Source organism: Coregonus clupeaformis, unplaced genomic scaffold, assembly GCF_020615455.1.
Source record: "Coregonus clupeaformis isolate EN_2021a unplaced genomic scaffold, ASM2061545v1 scaf0145, whole genome shotgun sequence".
Taxonomy (NCBI): domain Eukaryota; kingdom Metazoa; phylum Chordata; class Actinopteri; order Salmoniformes; family Salmonidae; genus Coregonus; species Coregonus clupeaformis.
In genome coordinates, this window is record NW_025533600.1 from 470,364 (window position 1) to 488,007 (window position 17,644).

Below are 17,644 nucleotides of genomic sequence, written 5' to 3' on the forward strand. Positions count from 1 at the left end.
TGCGCATTTTACTTTACGTTTGAGGTATTCATATTTTAGTCACAGTACTAAGCTTCTCAATCGAGGTATTCATATTTACAGTTGTTACAGCACTTAGCTTCTCAATTAGTGTTTCTTAAGCCTTTTTTTTTAAGGACTTATATGCTATTGTACTTCCTTCTTTGAGGACTGAGCATAAGGATACCTAGTTGTAGGGTTCACATTGCAATTGTCTTAAAACAAGTGCCAAAGGACAGTCAAAAAGGAACCTTAAACGATTTACAAACCAGACAAGGTTTTATTTTACACCATTGGCATTTCATCAACCTACAAGGTTTCACTTTGTACAATTGGCAGAAAAAACTTCCACAAAAACAAGGCAATAACAAATGATTAACCACAGGTTAATTTGGTGTAACATGGCCACTCATTATGTTCAGTTGCTCTGAGGGTTTCTTCCATGAAACAGGTTGTTGTATCCATTCAGTCAGTTGAGTTCATTAGTCCACACACCGTAACAATGTTCCTGAAGTTGTGGGTATACTAAAAAAAAAAGAGCTGGTCAGTTGGGTACAGCATGACAAATTGTATTAGATTCACTTCAGTCGACAAGAATAGTTGATGGCTACGCCCCAGGAGTTTTTCGTGGTCAGGTCAAGTTTTATTTGTTTATTTGTCACATGCACAAGTACAGTGAAATGTTTAACTTGCAAGCCCTTTCCAGTATTCAGTCAATATCAAAATAGTATAACTAAAAAGCCACAGGGGGAAAAAAGGAACATGTAAGCTGTATACAGGGTCAGGGTCAGTGCCAGTACCAGATTTACAATGTGCAGGGATACTGGATTAGTTGAGGTAGATATGTACATGTATGCTGAGATTAGGAGAAAGCGACGTAGCAGGACAAATAATAATAGTAAACAATATGGCAGCAGCATAAGTGGTGGGTGTGTGCGTGCAAGATTGTCATTATGTTCAGGGAAAACTCCTGGTCCTACTGACATGAAAACCAGTCTCACCACTCTACTAGCTCTGCACCAATGATGTCATGGATGTGGTACTTGATCTGGAATTTAACCTGTGAGTTGGTCTGTCTCTCCTCCAGCTCTGCCTTTAAGACTTCATTATATTTGGACTTCTTAATCATGCCCAAAACAGCTTTACGACCTGGGTCAGGGGGAGGAAGAGAGTAAACTGTCAACACTCCATTAGCAAAGAAGTGCTAATAACTCAATGTGGAATGTGTACATTCAAGTCAGAGTCCACAAAACAGATCATTCCAATTAATTATCTATGAGGAAAAGTGATCGTTTTAGACAGTATAAGTCTATGTAGCTAGCTTCCTTTGTTTGGTGGCTGACCCTGTATTAGGTACTTGGTGAATCTGCCAGAGTTGGGGATGGAGAGCCACCAGCTGCCAGCGTCCCTTACAGTCAGAACCCCCGACTTCACCAGTTGCCTGGGTGGGGGTGGGAAATAGCACAAGTTATTTGTGACTCATTTACAAATGGAGCAAACGCATCCAAACAGATACTTTCAGATACATGAAAAGAATAAGATGCAGCATAGGACAAAATGACCCCCCTCTCAAACAACATTTAAAATCTTACACACAGTGCTGGTTTCCTAGACAGAGATCAAGGCTAGACCAGGACTAAAAAGTATGTATAATAGAGAATCTCCATTGAAATAGCCTTTTAGTCCAGGACTAGGCTTAATCTGTGTCTGACAAACCAGCTATAGTAGAAACGCATTAATAGAATAGAAGAAACACATTCAAACAAAGACTTTCAATACACAAAGTGACCAAGATATGAGGGGGAAAAAGGCTTTTTCTCGTACGTTATCTCTGAGTCTGTGAAGAGAAACTCCTTGAGAATTGTGTCTTTGTTGAAGCTCAGGTCGTTGCAAGAGGGCAGCACTTTCTCCAGGAACTTCTCCACTGTGCCCCGTGTCCCTCTCCCCTCCTCCCCGGCCAGGACTTTAGCTTTGTAGTCTGCAGCGAACACCAACCCAAAGGCCTCAGCGTCAAAGCCCAACTGGAACATCAACAGCTCCCCCTGTTCCCTCAAGTCACTCTAACAAAGAGATGAGGAAAATGAGATTTTGGACATTAATATAGAGCAGGGGTGTCAAACGTACGGCCCGCGGGCCGGATCAGGCCCGCAAACGGGTTTAATCCGGCCCGCGAGATGATAAAAAAAAATAAAAAATAAATAAAACATTTGTAAAGTATAAAAATGCGCTGCAATTTTTCAATAAAATAAACTGCTGTTCCAATTGCGTCCACTGGATGGCGCAATAGCAATTGTGTTAAGCAAGCAAACTGTTTATACCGGGGCAGAGCAAGTAGGTCAAGCACGTGCAGCCAATGAGCTACTTTGTTTTGCCCTCGATATTTATTACGGCTTCTACTTTTAACATTATGTGCTTTGGCACCCTCATTGCCCCAATATGTCTCTGTCAAAAAAGAGAAAAGTGGACGCAGAGTGCAGAGTGTTCCAAGAAAAATGGTCATCCTATTTAATCACGGAATTGAATGGGAAAGCTGTATGTTTGGTGTGTTCACAGCATGTTGCAGTGCTGAAAGAATATAACCTTCGTCGCCACTATGTGAGTCTTCATGCCGACAAATATGACAACTTTCAAGGACAGCGGAGATGAGAGAAGGTGAATGAACTGTTGGCGGGTCTGAAGAAACAGCAGTCTGTGTTTACTCACAGCCGAGACATCAGTGACGCTGCAGTGAAAGCTAGCTACCTCATTGCTAATGAAATCGCAGTGGCTTCAAAACCATTTAGTGAGGGTGAATTTGTAAAAACATGCATGATGAAGGCAGCGGAGATTGTGTGCCCTGAAAAGCGGCAGGCTTTTGCAAATATCAGCCTGACAAGAAACACAGTTGCAGACAGGATTTCCGATCTTTCAGTGGATTTGGACAGCCAGTTGAAGCAAAAAGTAAAGTCATTTATTGCGTTTTCAGTTGCAATTGATGAAAGCACGGACATTACAGATGTTGCACAACTGGCCATTTTTTCATCCGCGGAGTTGATGACACATTGACCGTCACCGAGGAGTTCGTGGAGTTGGTGCCGATGACAGATACAACGACAGCAGCTGATATTTTTACCGCACTTTCGTCGGCGCGCTGGACAGGGTCGGAGTGGACTGGTCCCGCGCTGTCAGCCTGACTACAGATGGTGCGCCCTCAATGATCGGGAAAAAAGCAGGCGTTGTGACAAAGTTCAGAGAGAAAGTGCAATCTGCAAATGGAGGACGTGATTTTTTGACTTTTCACTGTATTTTGCACCAGGAGGCTTTGTGTTGCAAGTCATTAAAGATGGATAACGTCATGAAGGTGGTCATCCAAACTGTTAATTTCATCCGATCCAGAAGCCTGAATCACCGTCAGTTTGACAGCCTTCTCAGAGAGAAAGACCACATCTATGGCCTGCCATACCACACTGAGGTAAGATGGTTAAGCCGAGGTGCTGTGCTGAGGCGTTTCTTTGATTTACGAGAAGAAATTGAACAGTTCATGGAAGAAAAGGGCAAACCAGTGTTAGAATTTCATTCCGCAGAATGGATGCAGGACCTTGCATTTATGGTGGATGTTACAGAGCACCTGAATAACTTGAACAAACAGCTGCAAGGGCGCAACAAAGTTGTCACGCAGTATTATGACAGCATACGTTCTTTCAAGTTGAAGCTGTCATTGTGGGAGACGCAACTTGCCGGTGGTGATGCAGCTCACTTCCCCTGTCAGAAAAATGTGTGCGCGACCCAACATGTGGCAGACATGAAGCGGTTCAAAGATAAAATAACGGGACTGTTACGGCAGTTTGAGCAACGCTTTCAGATTTATGTTTATATGTTTTTATGTTGATGTGCTATTGTTTTTAATTGATTTTATTTTATTTGTATATTTAACCTATTCTTGACTCTGTGGTTCTTGCACTTGTTTGGGGAACAGGATTTCATTATTTTTTATCTACATTTCTGCCTGAGAAATGACACCCTGATATAGTTCTGTGATCTGTGATATACTTCTGTGAATCACTGAGGCATTGTGTGTTTGTGTGTTCTTTGTCCTCAGAACTTTCAAATAACTTGAGGTGTTATGATTAATAGTGATGTTGTGCTTTTGGACACTGTCCTCAGGCTCCAGCTTTATGTTTATATGTTTTTATGTTGATGTGCTATTGTTTTTAATTGTTTTTATTTTATTTGTATATTTAACCTATTCTTGACTCTGTGGTTCTTGCACTTGTTTGGGGAACAGGATTTCATTATTTTTATCTACATTTCTGCCTGAGAAATGACACCCTGATATAGTTCTGTGATCTGTGATATACTTCTGTGAATCACTGAGGCATTGTGTGTTTGTGTGTTCTTTGTCCTCAGAACTTTCAAATAACTTGAGGTGTTATGATTAATAGTGATGTTGTGCTTTTGGACACTGTCCTCAGGCTCCAGCTTTATGTTTATATGTTTTTATGTTGATGTGCTATTGTTTTTAATTGTTTTTATTTTATTTGTATATTTAACCTATTCTTGACTCTGTGGTTCTTGCACTTGTTTGGGGAACAGGATTTCATTATTTTTATCTACATTTCTGCCTGAGAAATGACACCCTGATATAGTTCTGTGATCTGTGAAACAGTTCTGTTAATCACTGAGGCATTGTGTGTTTGTGTGTTCTTTGTCCTCAGAACTTTCAAATAACTTGAGGTGTTTTATGATTAATAGTGATGTTGTGCTTGTACTATTTTGGACACACTGTCCTCAGGCTCCAGCTTTATGTTGTATGTTGATCGTATTAAAACAAAGAAAACAATCTGAAGTTGTTGTTTTTAAGTTATATATACCATGATTTTTCCGGTCCGGCCCACTTGGGTATAGATTTTCCTCCATGTGGCCCCTGAGCTAAAATGAGTTTGACACCCCTGATATAGAGGGATCAACCAAGTCTAAATTTACAACAAATGTGAATATTTCACCAGGACTAGCAGTGTTTTTCAAACCCAGCCCTGGAGACCAACAAGGTGTGGAGGTTTTTGTTCGTGCCCAGTACTAACATATTTGATTGAGACCACCAGGATTGAAGAACACTGCTCCAGCAATATTCATTGGGCTTACCAGCTGCCTGTCCACTTGGGTCCTATCATTGTGTATGCTGTAGAGCTGGTGTTTTAGGACAATTTGTGGAAGGGCGTCATTGAAGAGTTTGCGTGGGAATAATGTCATAAGGTCCTGCAGGGTGGCTTTGACGTCCAGTGGTCCCTCTGGGAGAAGACAGGAACAACAAAGGAGACGGACAACAAGTCAAACATACTAAACACTGACACATTTAGCAAGCTAGCTACATTTATGTTTGAGAAAAGGCACCTTCTCCATTGTTGACAGCTCCAAACTGCTTCTCATTGCCAATTCTTCGTTTCTTCACTTTAAACGTGTCTGATATAAGGGCCCGTTTTCTGTTCATAACTGAGAGGCATGGAAACATAAATTGACATTAACAATCGTTGTGGACTGCTAACGTTAGTGGCTAGTTACAGTAGCTATTTGTTGTTATGAAGACACAGACAGCAGCATGCTAACGTTAGCCAAATGGCTAGAAGCTCATTTATTTCACTGGAGTAAACTTTATAATAAGGCTATTATTATTTATTCACTAGCAATACAATGGATGTCCATACCTGACATAAAGTAAGCATTGTTGGAGCAACTCCTCGTCAAACAAGATTTTCAAATCGTTTGAACATACACCGGCCAAAATTATACTGTCAGAATGACAACAGACAGCACCCAACTCCGAAACATACCGCCACCTATCGGTCGGGGTCAACTTTTACACATCCCGCAAAACAGAAGTAGCTAGCTAGCTATTAAGACGGTGGTGAGTAAATTAACATTTTGCAAAATGGGTTGTATCGGCTTTGCTTTATCAAAACATAGAAAGCAGCATGAATAACATAATGTAGCATGCATGCTGTTGAAGACAACAGCTAGCTACTAATATCACTGTGCATTTACATCAACTGCTAGCTAGCTAACGTTAACTAGCTCGCTAGACTGCTACTAGCCATGCATTCGCAAAGCTGAAGTTTCATTGACTGGAGGGTAGTGTAATAATAAATAAAACATCTGTTATTACGTCTAATGTAACATCTACAGCATTGATGTAATAACCAATACAGTGATATTACCTGTCTAGCCCACATAGCTACCTAATTTAGTCATATGAGACAGCAGTGGCCGAAAGGGTGGGTCCAGTGTGTGTTGTGGGTCTGTGTGTCATTGGTGTATACTGTATGTTAGTAGCTAGCTAGCTAGCCTACTTCTGTGGTTTGCATACCAAAGGAGAGCAATGTTTCAACATTTTCTAGAAAGACTGCAGTGCCCATGAATAATTGGAGAAAGCAATGTGATTGACCCATTCTGGCTCTCCATCCTGTTCTTCCAGATCAGTTAAAGGTCCAATGCAGACGTTTTCTTTTTTATCTCAATATCAAATCATTTCTGAGTAACAATTAAGTACCTTACTGTGATTGTTTTGAATTAAATGGTCAAATAGAAACAAAAATAGCTTATTAGCAAAGATACATTTCTCAAGCAAGAATTTTGCTACGAGTGGAGAGGGGGAAAACTAGCTGTTATTGGCAGAGAGGTTTGGAACTCTTCTTCTTCTTGTTCATGTTGTTCTTCTGTGGGTTTTATGGCGGACTAGAACCCCAAAAGGTGTATTGCCGCCACCAGCTGGAATGGTTGAAAAACAAAATCCATACGTGATAGGGAAAACAAACTTAATCCACCCAAATAAAAATGGTACATTGACAAAACCAAACCTCCCACTTCTTCCTTCCTTCAAATCTCAATATCTCCCTTCTCAAGCACTAAGGCCTGAGAGGGTGGTACGGCTTGTGACAATACTCCGTGCAACTCCTCCGCCGCATCCACAATGATATCTATTTTCCTGGACCTTCTCTCCACCTTGGCAGTGCTATTAATCACCATAGCTATATAGGCCACAAAGTCCACCTTCTTAACCTTTACAATATATGGGTCCTGCTGGTGAAAGGCAACCCCTGCAGCCTGCAGTGAAGGCCTATCCACCACCATGGACTCTTCAGGAGCACCATTCGAACCCTCAACCCTTTTAACAGCCGCTCCATATGAAATGCTCTGGACAACCCTGACTTTGGCCACCTCATTCTCTTTCACCCTTGTCGGGCATTCCAAAGACGTGGCTTCATGGTTCCCACCACAATTGCAACATTTACATCACTTTTAAAACACATGACATGAGCTTTTACACAACTTGGACATCTCTGCTTTTCCGTTCTGCAAACACTTGAAACATGTCCAAAAGCATTACAGTGATCACACTACATTGGTCTTGGGATAAATCCTCTGACTCTGTAGTTAATATACCCCAACTGCATAGGGAGAGACTCCATATCACAAAACAAAAGAACAGATACTCTTCACCTTTTCATCATTCACCACACGATTCATCCAACGTGCATCAATCACTCCAGGAATATTTTTAATCTCTTCAACATCGACTTCCCACGAGACGCTAGATATTAACCCCTTGAGGGGTGCCCTGTTCTGAAGAGACACACACGACACTTGAAACGTATCAAATTGGGTGAGACGCAACACACGTTCCTTCTGATCCGCAGAAGTACAAAAAATCAAAACAAGCCCGCCTCTTGTGATCCTCACAGCCTTCACTTTACCCAGCACTCTCTCCACCAGTTTGGATATATCAAATGGAGTCTTCAAAATTGGTAATCCGATCAGCTGCTCATCATTAACAAACCGTACTCCTACTAGGTACGAAGGGACATTCTCAGCACTGTACACTACTTTGCTTTGTTTTCCATTCTTTTGGACAATATTCAAATTCACCTTGATTCTACCGCCATTAGATTCACAATCCACATCAGTGTCTGCTTCCGCCATCCTTCCTCCTGTCAACAATCTAAGCCAACCCCGTCTGTTTTGCCCCAGGTTTGGAAGTCTCTTTCTTATTGGTTTATTAATTAATTTACCGCCTGGTGATGTCAACAGGCAGGCTAAAACTCCATCCCACCTAAACAAGCTGACATTTCAGGCGGTCTTTTCAAACAGCTAAAAGGGCATTATCATTTTTTTAATTTCACGTTTTGTCTGCACTGGGCCATTAATTAGGAGTAATATACAAAAAGGAAAGATTGGAAGAGATTGAGTCAGACACAGACTGAGGTTGTTATTTTAATTGTTAATAACCAGATATATTTGTCTCTTCCTAGATCACCATGGACCAACGCCACCAGTCCCACCACAGACCACAACATCCAAACTCCAATCACCACGACAACCACCAGTCAACATTCAAGAGAGACATGGATGACAGTGGGAGAGGTCATTTCCAACACAAGCGCTTCAGACCCGGTCATCAGAACCATCACCAGGCTGGCCCTTCAACACCTCCATCCAGCCCCCCGACCCAGAGCCTGAGCGTACAACGACAGCTGTACGAGAGAGACTTCCCCTTATACAAACAGCCTGTGGAGGTGGGAAATTTCTCCCTGGACTCTGAGCGCAGGTTTTTCAACGACGCCCGGCAGCTGCGTTACTACATGGAGCCAGAGAAGAGTTGTCCTAACTTCGACCTGAGGGACGGGTACAGGGGCCGCTTCGTCAAGAGGGACGACAGGGTGAAGGAGAAACTGGACCACATCCTCAGATGGATCCTGGCAAACAGGTCCAAGCTGCAGTCGAAGGACACAGCTGCTTCTTCTTCCCCATGGTAAGCACCACTAGTGGCAGTTTAAGAGATGTTATTTTGATTGATACAATATTCATCAATAGCAACACTTTTCTGTCTAGTTATACAGATATAGGCCCACTAATCGTCAGTCATCAAGGCCATAAACATTTCAGAATGGGATCAGTTGTGATGGACACAATATTCAATATACACACACTCAATATCCTCAGTCAATCCTGTGATTCCCAGTCACCAGGAATGACTGGGACTATATTGTGTTCTGTCGGACATGTATTCTTTGATCGACCTCTCCTACCAGTGCATTAGGTGTAGACATTGTGACATGGCGCGGCCACCTGACCAAGCTGTTGACCACGCCCTATGAGACCCGGGAGGGCTGGCTGCTGGCTGTGACCAGGATGGGGGGGACACTGTACATCAGTGAGGTGGAGACCGAGGCTGCACGCCGGGACCGGGAGAACCGCACCGAGAGGCACGAGGAGATGATGTACTGGGGGTACAAATTTGAACAGTACACCTGTGCAGGTAGAGGATGGCTTCTTGTATTCCTCTTTTGCTGTATGCACTGAGTTATGTTGTGGTGGACTACTTTCAGATGGTTGATTGCTGATCGTTTTTATTGATGGTTTTATATCAATATGACTTGAGATTGGTGTACAGTACCTGAATAACCTACACCCAGACATGCATGATATTTCTCATACTTGGGATGCTAGTTGGAAGCCTTGGATGGTTTTGAAATGTCTCTAATCTTCTTTCAGATGACGCCCGGAGTCTTCCAGATCCAGGTGGGGTTGTGAACACCAACGAGGCCTTCTGCACTGTGGTCCAGACCCGGCTAGCTGAGCACAGACTGCTGTTCTCTGGCGAGGTGGACTGTCGGGACAAAGACCCCAAGGCCCCGTCTCCTCCAGCCTGCTACATCGAGATGAAGACCTCACTGGAAATCTCCACCCCCAAACAACGCAGCAACTTCCACAGGTAATCTATCCCAGATACACTCTACACTAGCCCTACTGCCCTATTATGGAGATGATTGCACATCTATATCTTATATCTCTGGATATCTGCAGTAGGGCAATTCCATGTTAATGGAATTAGGCTGAGACTCAGATTTTTCACTTTAAAATGTATACCAAACAAAAGCTATTGATTTCAAAGTTTAACAAACCCTACAACTCTATGAACACTGACTATATTGAACAATTTACACAGTAAAAAAAAACATTTACTTGAAAAACTGTGCAGGTGCAAAGTTTGGTAACATAATTACGGTAAAATCTTCCTCAGTTTTATTCTGTTACCAAACTTTGTATCTGCACAGTTCTTCCTGTAAATGTGTTTTTGTAACATTTTCTGTGGAAATTCTTAAAGTAGTCTTTGTGCATAGAGTTGAATGGTTTGTTAAACTTTTAAATTGTTTTTTTTATACATACATTTTAAAGTGAAAAATCAGAGTCTCAGCGTAATTCTGTTACCATGGAATTGCCCAGTAACCAGCTCTGTTGTCACTGTCAGGTAAAGACTGGCTGATGAATATACACAGGTTGGTTGTTCTTCAGTTTGAACATTTTCCCAAGAGAGTGAAAATGTGTGTTTTCTCTTGTGTATGTTCTCCATCCAGGTTTAAACTACTAAAGTGGTGGGCCCAGTCCTTTCTTCCTGGGGTGCCGCGAATCGTAGCCGGTTTCCGTGATCATGACGGAGTGGTTGTGTCTGTGGAGACTTACCACATCTCCAAGATATCTCAGCTTATCAAGGTACAGTTCGTGTTTTATTTTCTTGTGAAAAAGAACATACACATTTGTAACAAGTCTCATACCAGAAACCCAGTATGTCTGAGAAATATAGGATGCCTATTTTGTGAGTTTAAAAACAATGTGCATGCGTGTTTGTCCTAAGTGGTCGTCTCTATTCTCTCATATAGAATGAAACCAACTGCTGGAAGCCAACTGTCTGCATGAACTTCTGCTGTGAATTCCTGTCCTTCGTGAAGAGTGTGGTCACAGAAGACAATCCCAGGTGATGCTTGATATGGTCAAGAATCTTTTTACAGTACTTTTTTTTTTTTTTTTTTAAGCTTAAGAGAACTTGCTATTGCATGCAGTCGAGTTTCCCTAGAAACGTTCTGACTCTAGTTAACTATGTTATTTCTTTCTCTCAGGGTGGTGCACCTGTTCTCATGGGATCCACACCGAGACGTCACCTACTCCATCCACAGAGACTCTCAGTACTCCTTCCTACCAGACTGGTACGTCAGGGAGATGACCAGTTCAACCAGTCGTGAGACACACCACCACCACCCACCTCAGACCTGATTCAGAACAAACCTGACAATTGCCCGTATTCACAGTGTCTCAGAGTAGGAGTGCTGATCTAGAATCAGTTCCCTCATCCCATTCATTATGATTTAGTTGACAAAACTGAGCCTAGATCAGCACTCCTACTCTGAAACGCTTTATGCATACAGGCCCAGGTTTTCACCTTAGACCAGTATGGACTTCAAGCAATACTTGAACACTGAAACCTGTTATGATAATGAGGTAGAAACACACCAAGCACCCTGAAGGAGTAGGTGGGTTCTGACCGGTCGGTTGACGACTATAAAGAAACCCCTTTTATTGAACTTCCATTTTCCTCCCAGAGTGGCTGAGTTATATAGTGTGGATCAGCATTCACAAACCAGCTTTTGGGACATTCTCACATATGGTGTCCAGGTTGAAAACATGTATTTCCTGATGGGTTGTGCCGTCTTTTTTAAAGTGATGTATTTACGTTTTTCACCTCATCTCTGATGTGTATCTTTTTTTAAATTACAAAATTCAGTGATTTGAATGTAACAGTTGCGGTTTGAAGTGTCTGCTCAAACTGTTGAACAATATTTCCATAACAAGATTTTTCATTTCCCAATCAAACCTTTTATTATTATTAACCCCATGGGTATATCAATAAGTTATCATGTCCTGAAAATAAGTACATTAATTCATTAAATTTTGTTAAAAATCAGCACAGTCAGTATGCGATGTGTGTCATCCATCTTTACAGTGCTATCAACAGATCTGGTCCATCACAGTTGCTAGTTCCTAGATTTGGAGGCACTTGGCATAAAGAAAGTACAATCTCAAGAATTCCAGTGAACAGTGACAATGCATGAGAACATCACATAGGTTTCAAAATGTTGCAGTGCAATTATAATTATCCCTCCCAAATGTACATGTATTGATTCTTCTAGTTGGCCCATTTTCATTTAACTAGTTTAGATTTTAATATAAACCCCTTCACATGTTCTGTGCAAGTAAAGTAGACAAGATATATTCCAAGATAGCATGGAAAAATTCATAGTATGTGTTTCGATTTGAAAAAATGTTAAGCACCATCTAGAGATTAAGAATATTTTATTATTTGTCCAAACTTAAATAGGTTTGATATTACAAAAATAAATATTCTGTTTTATTAAAAAGTATTTATCAAATTTCTCTAGATAGACCCAACCAACTCTCCTTTTCATCTGGGTTATGTTCATTAGGGCACGCAACAGAAAACGTTAATGCAACGTAAAATGAAAATGAGTTTCTTATTTGACAAGTCCATGTAGTCCCTCCCTGTTTCAGTCCGGTTGGTGCCTAATGAACACGAACCTGTTGAACAGCAAAACTGGTAAAACTGACTGAACAGTTTTGTGAAACATGACGTAACACTCATCTAATACTGACACCCTAAATAAATATTTTGTCTTGCAGATGTTCTTCTAGGTTAAAATCCTATGGTAAATCAGTATTTTAATAATAACTAGGGCCCAGAGTTTTTCCTTGTTAGGTGGTTGGGGAAAACTCCTTTAAATAAGAGAAGCACTTAGAATAATGGTTATTGTATTCTGAATTAAATCATAAGACTGATGTGAGGAATGGTTAACTGGCTTCATTAAAGGCAATACAAGGTAATTATGACACAGTAGTAAAAAAATTAATAAATGGGATCCCCTTCTAGTAAGTCATTGAAGCCAAGATATGTTTGTTGTATTGGACGCGAATGGACATAATGTATGACGACTCAGGAAACTCAAGTCATACAAAACTCTCATAGCATCCCATGTTTTTTCTGTCCTGTGCCAATAGTACCACAGATAGCCTTTGTTTGATCTGCTTGGCCATTCAGCACATAGGCACCAAACTGTCACAGCCAGCTGAGAAATCAACACCTACCTTTCAAGAGCAGTAACATCTCTCCGGAAAGGGTTCACAGTGGTCCTAATGCAGGGCTGAAGGAGCACTGTGACATATACAGAGTTTTAAATATAATACAGTCATGTGTGCAAATGCCTTGATGCTTCACTCAAGCCCTCAAGGTTCTTGAGAATATTGCTCTTAACTAGCTTGTGTGTTACTAGTCAGTTGACTACAGCAGAAACACTTTTTGGCATCTGCTTGCCAAACAACTATTTGGCAAGTCAATGTCTAAACCAAAAGGAGTTGGCTAGTAAAGCTGATAGTTCTTATCAGCACTCCAAAGTAATAGGGGTGGAGAAAGCATAACTGACAGTAGAAAAAGATTCAAATGTAATGCCATTCATTCAGGTATAATAAAAAAGTGTAATCCTAGTAATTGCCACAGAATGCATATGCCAGACAGTTATGCCACCTCCTACAAGACCACGTACAACCGTTTCCAGAGAGATTCACCCATAGTGGCAGCGTAGGGAAGGCAGGTGTGAATACTGTATGTGGAATAAACCCCTGAGTGTAAGGGGAAGAGAGAGGAGAGACAGACCATCTCTGGTTGAGATGTATGTTGGGAATGAGGAGAGGGAGGTTGGGATGGGGAGTCTGTAGCCCAGTGGTCACCAACCCTCATCTTGGAGACAGGTGTGTAGGCTTTTGTTCAAACCCAGCACTAACACACTTGAATCAAGTTCCAGATTTTCGGTAATATCTATAGGTCAATCTGAACGTTGAACCAGGTGTTTCATTGCTGGGCAGGAACAAAACCCGCACACACCCTACAAGCTCCTCTCCAGGACCAGGGTGGGTGGTGACCACTGTTGTATAGCCAGTGCAGGTTGAGGTCTAGGGGCTAGGTGTCCTAGCTCACACCTCAGTGCTTCAGTTTCTTGTTGATGCCCATGACCTTGAAGGTGGCTGCGGTGATCTTCTCGTACACCACGAACATGAGTGCTGCCGTTAGTACCGTCTGGAGCAGTTTGGCCTCCAGGCCTTTGTATAAGCCCAGCACACCATGCCTCCTGCAGGGGAGAGGACAGGGAGGGAACATATTGATGGATCAACACAAGATGCACTCATTGGCACAAGACGGTCTGAAAATGTCCAACCACATTGCTGTAGTCAGACTGTTGAGATGCAAGAGTTCCATTGTGTGTGTGATCTACTCACTTGATTCTGTCCATAAGTAGGTAGACTATGTTTCGGAGGCTGCCCAGTAGACCTCCCTTGCCCTCAGCTTTGTGCTGCCCAAACTGGGGGGAGAGAAAGACAGTAGTTTAATCAACAAAATGAGCTGTGGGTACAGGAAATATGATGGACTTCTTTTACTGAGCAGGACACGTGATCATGATATTGGACACTGTTTGATGGGTAACATAGGGGAAACACTGCTATGAGTGTTCAGTTAGCAGGTGTGTGCGTTTATATATACAAGTGTGCATGTGTATTTGTTTACCCTTAAAATGGCTTGGATGGTCTGCAGGGGGTACGTTGCCGTGGTAGCGATGGCCTTGGCCACAGCTCCAATGAGAAAGATCTCTGCTGATGTAATCTAGGAGCAGACAAAAACAAAACAAAGGCTTAAACTTTCAGCATGACTGACACTCAGATACACCACAGAGGTGTCAAAGCTGGCTCCCTCCTCCTCTCCTTCCCTCTCTCACCTTCCTCCCTCCTCGGCCTGCTCTCCTCTTCATGGCTTCATAGAACATGAACACGACTGCAGGGTTGAAGACCAGCATCAGAGAAGGCAGTGTACCGTTCCAAAGAGTCCCCACTCCCTCGCTGGCTATGATCTGCGAGAAAGCATCTGCAATGGAAAACACACACATTGTATGATGATAGTAAGTCACAATTTTATTGGTACTGAAAAGAGACAACAGTGAATAGCAAAAACAGACAGACACACACCAAAGATGCCTCTGTAGTGGGTCTGCTGGAGGTCTTCGTTCCTGAACTTTGCCCCCTGCAGCTTGAGCCGGGTGTTGACCACCCACATGGGCGTGGTCAGGAGCACGTTCACTGCCCCTGGGGGAGAAACAAAACACGGGAAACAGAGAGACATTTAAATACATTTCAATATGGAGGTCAAATCTGCTTTCTTCAATTAATCTCTCTGTTTATCGCCTCTCAGACTCCCGTTCCCTAATATAACTGCAACAATGATAGAGTCCATCTAAATAGGTGTCAGTAGGTTTGAAATGGTTGACAGTGACAATTTGGCCATTACCACTAAAAGGTCTCTGTTTGGTCCTCCTACCTGAGATGAAGCCCATGAGGAGGTCTTTGCCCGGTCTGGACCGGCCCTGGTTACCCACCATGACTTGCTTCAGCGTGTTGAAGGTGTAAAAGTAGACAAAGTTGGAGCAGCACAGACTGGAGATGACTGGGAACCAGCCTCTGTACAGAGACAACCTGGGAGGGGAGAGGAGAGAGACCAGGGAAATCAGCATAGTTAGTCGTTGGGCCATGGGAACCCAGGACAAGGAGTTTTTCCTGTGCATGTGATCTGACTGAGAAAAACTCCTGTCCCGACACATAAAAGTAGTCATAGAAATACAATGGGTGGAATGGACATATCATGGAACATTCCTTTGAACTAAAAGGAATGCCATTCTACTACTCTATTCTGGATCTATGGGTACAACAGCACAATGGAAGCCCTGTATGCAGTGGTACGAGGCCAGCTTGCCTTTCCAGTCAACTACTCAAATCAAACTAATGTGGATTATAAATTGTATTAAAGTATGTGTACAGTTCCATACAATACTCACAGGCCTTCCTCCTTTGCTATTTCAGCCAGTAGAATGACAGTGGATTTGGACTTCCGATTCTCATCCACTGCAACAGAAAACGAAGGCAGGAAAGGGAGTGTTATCCTTCTTGTATTATTGTAACATTGTAAGTAGTCTGCAGCTCTGGTATGCTCATGCAGTGGTAAGGTCTCGCTTGTCAATGTTTCCACTTCTATATATCCATCACTCATCTCCTTATGAACTCACTGACCCTTGGGTGCAGAGTCCAACGTTATAGCAGACAAGTATGGCCACACTGACAACAAAGATGGTGGTATATACTGACTGCTGATAATCAATTACTCTACAACTCACCCTGAAGTCTGATCCTTGCTGTATCCAAAGGAAAGAAGACGGACATCGCCGTCATGCTACCCTAGAAACAAATGCATTATGAGATAGTTAAACCTAAGTTACACGACAAATTCAAAAAGTTGATACAATCTGACACAGTATGCTAACTAACAAACTAGCTAGTGGCACCGGTTGTGACATTTCAGTGTAGCTATTCGAACGTTTTAGAAGTCTTATTATAAAAGGACTGTTCATGCATAGGTAAACTACATTGAGATGTCCTTACCACTGCACCTGCCACGGCGTGTACCAGTGTCTCATACGACAGAAGGCTGATCGCCGATGCAGCATTGTCGGACATCTCTGATTCTTTAGGGCCGCAGACCTTCGAGCTAGTACTAAAGCCAAATCTGTCAGCGACCGCAGTGCACCCCGTTCAAACAAGCGGTGGTCGAGTTTCGCCGTGAGACTGGTTGTGGTGGAGTAAGTTTACCAGCTGTCATTCCATGTTGAGTGGCTGAGTGACTTTTGTGTGCTCTGACAGTGCCATAAACAAGGCAAATTTCGTTGTGTCTTCTTCTTCTTCTTCAGTGGGGTTTATCGGCGGTTGGCATCCAACGTTATGTTGCATTACTGCCACCTACTGTACTGGAGTGTGGGCCAGAGACGGATAATCTAAATCCTACCTACCAGCCCCGTTGCTCTTAAAAAAGATAACAAAATATTTGAGACTATATCTAATGACGTTCTACTCAATATACTCTTTAAACTAATTTCCTGTATCCCCTTCTCCCTCATACTAGATCTAATCCTCTCTCTTTCCCTCTGATACTGCTCACACTGTAGCAATACATGCTCCACGGTCTCTGTTTCCTGACAATAATCACACTTTCCTGTTGGGTGCTTTCCTATCACATTTAATGTCGTATTCAACTGGCTGTCCCACCCTTAATCTTAAAAAAATAGCCTCCTCTCTTCTGTCCCTTCCTGCCGTCCTCCCTTCCCCGACTTTCCTCTGTACTTGAAATAAATGCCTTCCCTTATTATCTCTATTCCACTGCTCCTGCCATCTCTGCACCATCACAGTATATATCAGTCTTTTTGCCTCTGCCTTGCTCATTGAAACTTCAACTTCAACATCCCCACTACTAAGTGCTTGTTTAGCCAGTACATCTACTGCCTCGTTCCCCTCCACCCCCACATGGGCTGGGACCCAAGTAAATCTTATCTGTATACCCATCTTTTGAATCCTTCCATGGGTTTGTAGCACCTCATAAAGCAGGTCTTGTCTGCTACGTGAGCTAAAGGACTGGAGACTCATTAACACTGCACATGAATCAGAGCAAATAACTACTCTGTCTTGTTTGACTTCCTCTACCCACTGCAAGGCCAACAGTAGGGCCATCAGCTCGGCCGTATATACAGCCAGATGATCTGTAATACGTTTCCTGACTTCCATCCCACATTCCTGCACTACAAATGCTGACCCAGTACGTCCTGTCCTTGGATCTTTTGAACCATCTGTGTAAATGGCCACAAAATCCTGATACACAGTATCCAGACGTCTCTTAAACAAA

General features: G+C 42.5%; 3 protein-coding genes across 6 annotated transcripts; 1 reads left to right on the top strand and 2 right to left on the bottom strand.

Annotated features, from left to right (window-relative positions):
- Window positions 1-257: 257 nt before the first annotated feature.
- Window positions 258-5,778, bottom strand: LOC121557114 (serine/threonine-protein kinase 19-like). 4 transcript variants are annotated; one of them, XM_041870990.1, is made up of 7 exons: window positions 5,679-5,778; window positions 5,368-5,466; window positions 5,119-5,264; window positions 1,822-2,057; window positions 1,341-1,438; window positions 1,058-1,146; window positions 258-505 (listed from the first exon to the last, which is right to left on the bottom strand). In XM_041870990.1, the coding sequence occupies exons 1-7, from the start codon at window positions 5,683-5,685 to the stop codon at window positions 467-469; spliced, it is 714 nt and encodes a 237-aa protein (XP_041726924.1). In that variant the 5' UTR covers window positions 5,686-5,778; the 3' UTR covers window positions 258-466. The 4 variants fall into 4 exon arrangements, with proteins under 4 accessions (XP_041726924.1, XP_041726923.1, XP_041726922.1 ...); XM_041870989.1 differs by having other exon boundaries at window positions 258-522; XM_041870988.1 differs by having other exon boundaries at window positions 999-1,146; window positions 5,679-5,777.
- Window positions 5,779-5,800: 22 nt separating this feature from the next.
- LOC121557113 (decapping and exoribonuclease protein) lies at window positions 5,801-13,300 on the top strand. The gene is made up of 7 exons (XM_041870986.2): window positions 5,801-5,878; window positions 8,280-8,779; window positions 9,060-9,286; window positions 9,523-9,742; window positions 10,386-10,521; window positions 10,689-10,783; window positions 10,926-13,300. The coding sequence occupies exons 2-7, from the start codon at window positions 8,286-8,288 to the stop codon at window positions 11,077-11,079; spliced, it is 1,326 nt and encodes a 441-aa protein (XP_041726920.1). The 5' UTR covers window positions 5,801-5,878; window positions 8,280-8,285; the 3' UTR covers window positions 11,080-13,300.
- LOC121557110 (peroxisomal membrane protein PMP34-like) lies at window positions 12,140-16,639 on the bottom strand. The gene is made up of 9 exons (XM_041870984.2): window positions 16,354-16,639; window positions 16,089-16,149; window positions 15,753-15,819; window positions 15,239-15,393; window positions 14,890-15,006; window positions 14,643-14,788; window positions 14,435-14,530; window positions 14,149-14,231; window positions 12,140-14,000 (listed from the first exon to the last, which is right to left on the bottom strand). The coding sequence occupies exons 1-9, from the start codon at window positions 16,426-16,428 to the stop codon at window positions 13,853-13,855; spliced, it is 948 nt and encodes a 315-aa protein (XP_041726918.1). The 5' UTR covers window positions 16,429-16,639; the 3' UTR covers window positions 12,140-13,852.
- Window positions 16,640-17,644: the final 1,005 nt, after the last annotated feature.

Coding starts and splice junctions, on each gene's coding strand:
- LOC121557114 (XM_041870988.1), bottom strand. Junction 2,058..5,118: donor CCCAAGTGGACAGGCAGCTG/GTAAGCCCAATG, acceptor TCTCTTTGTTAG/AGTGACTTGAGGGAACAGGG. Junction 506..998: donor GGTGCAGAGCTAGTAGAGTG/GTGAGACTGGTT, acceptor CCACAACTTCAG/GAACATTGTTACGGTGTGTG.
- LOC121557110 (XM_041870984.2), bottom strand. CDS start 16,428: ATGTCCGACAATGCTGCATCGGCGATCAGCCTTCTGTCGTATGAGACA. Junction 14,789..14,889: donor CCACTACAGAGGCATCTTTG/GTGTGTGTCTGT, acceptor TTTCCATTGCAG/ATGCTTTCTCGCAGATCATA. Junction 14,232..14,434: donor CCATCCAAGCCATTTTAAGG/GTAAACAAATAC, acceptor CTCTCCCCCCAG/TTTGGGCAGCACAAAGCTGA.
- LOC121557113 (XM_041870986.2), top strand. CDS start 8,286: ATGGACCAACGCCACCAGTCCCACCACAGACCACAACATCCAAACTCC. Junction 9,287..9,522: donor TGAACAGTACACCTGTGCAG/GTAGAGGATGGC, acceptor ATCTTCTTTCAG/ATGACGCCCGGAGTCTTCCA. Junction 10,522..10,688: donor AGATATCTCAGCTTATCAAG/GTACAGTTCGTG, acceptor TCTCTCATATAG/AATGAAACCAACTGCTGGAA.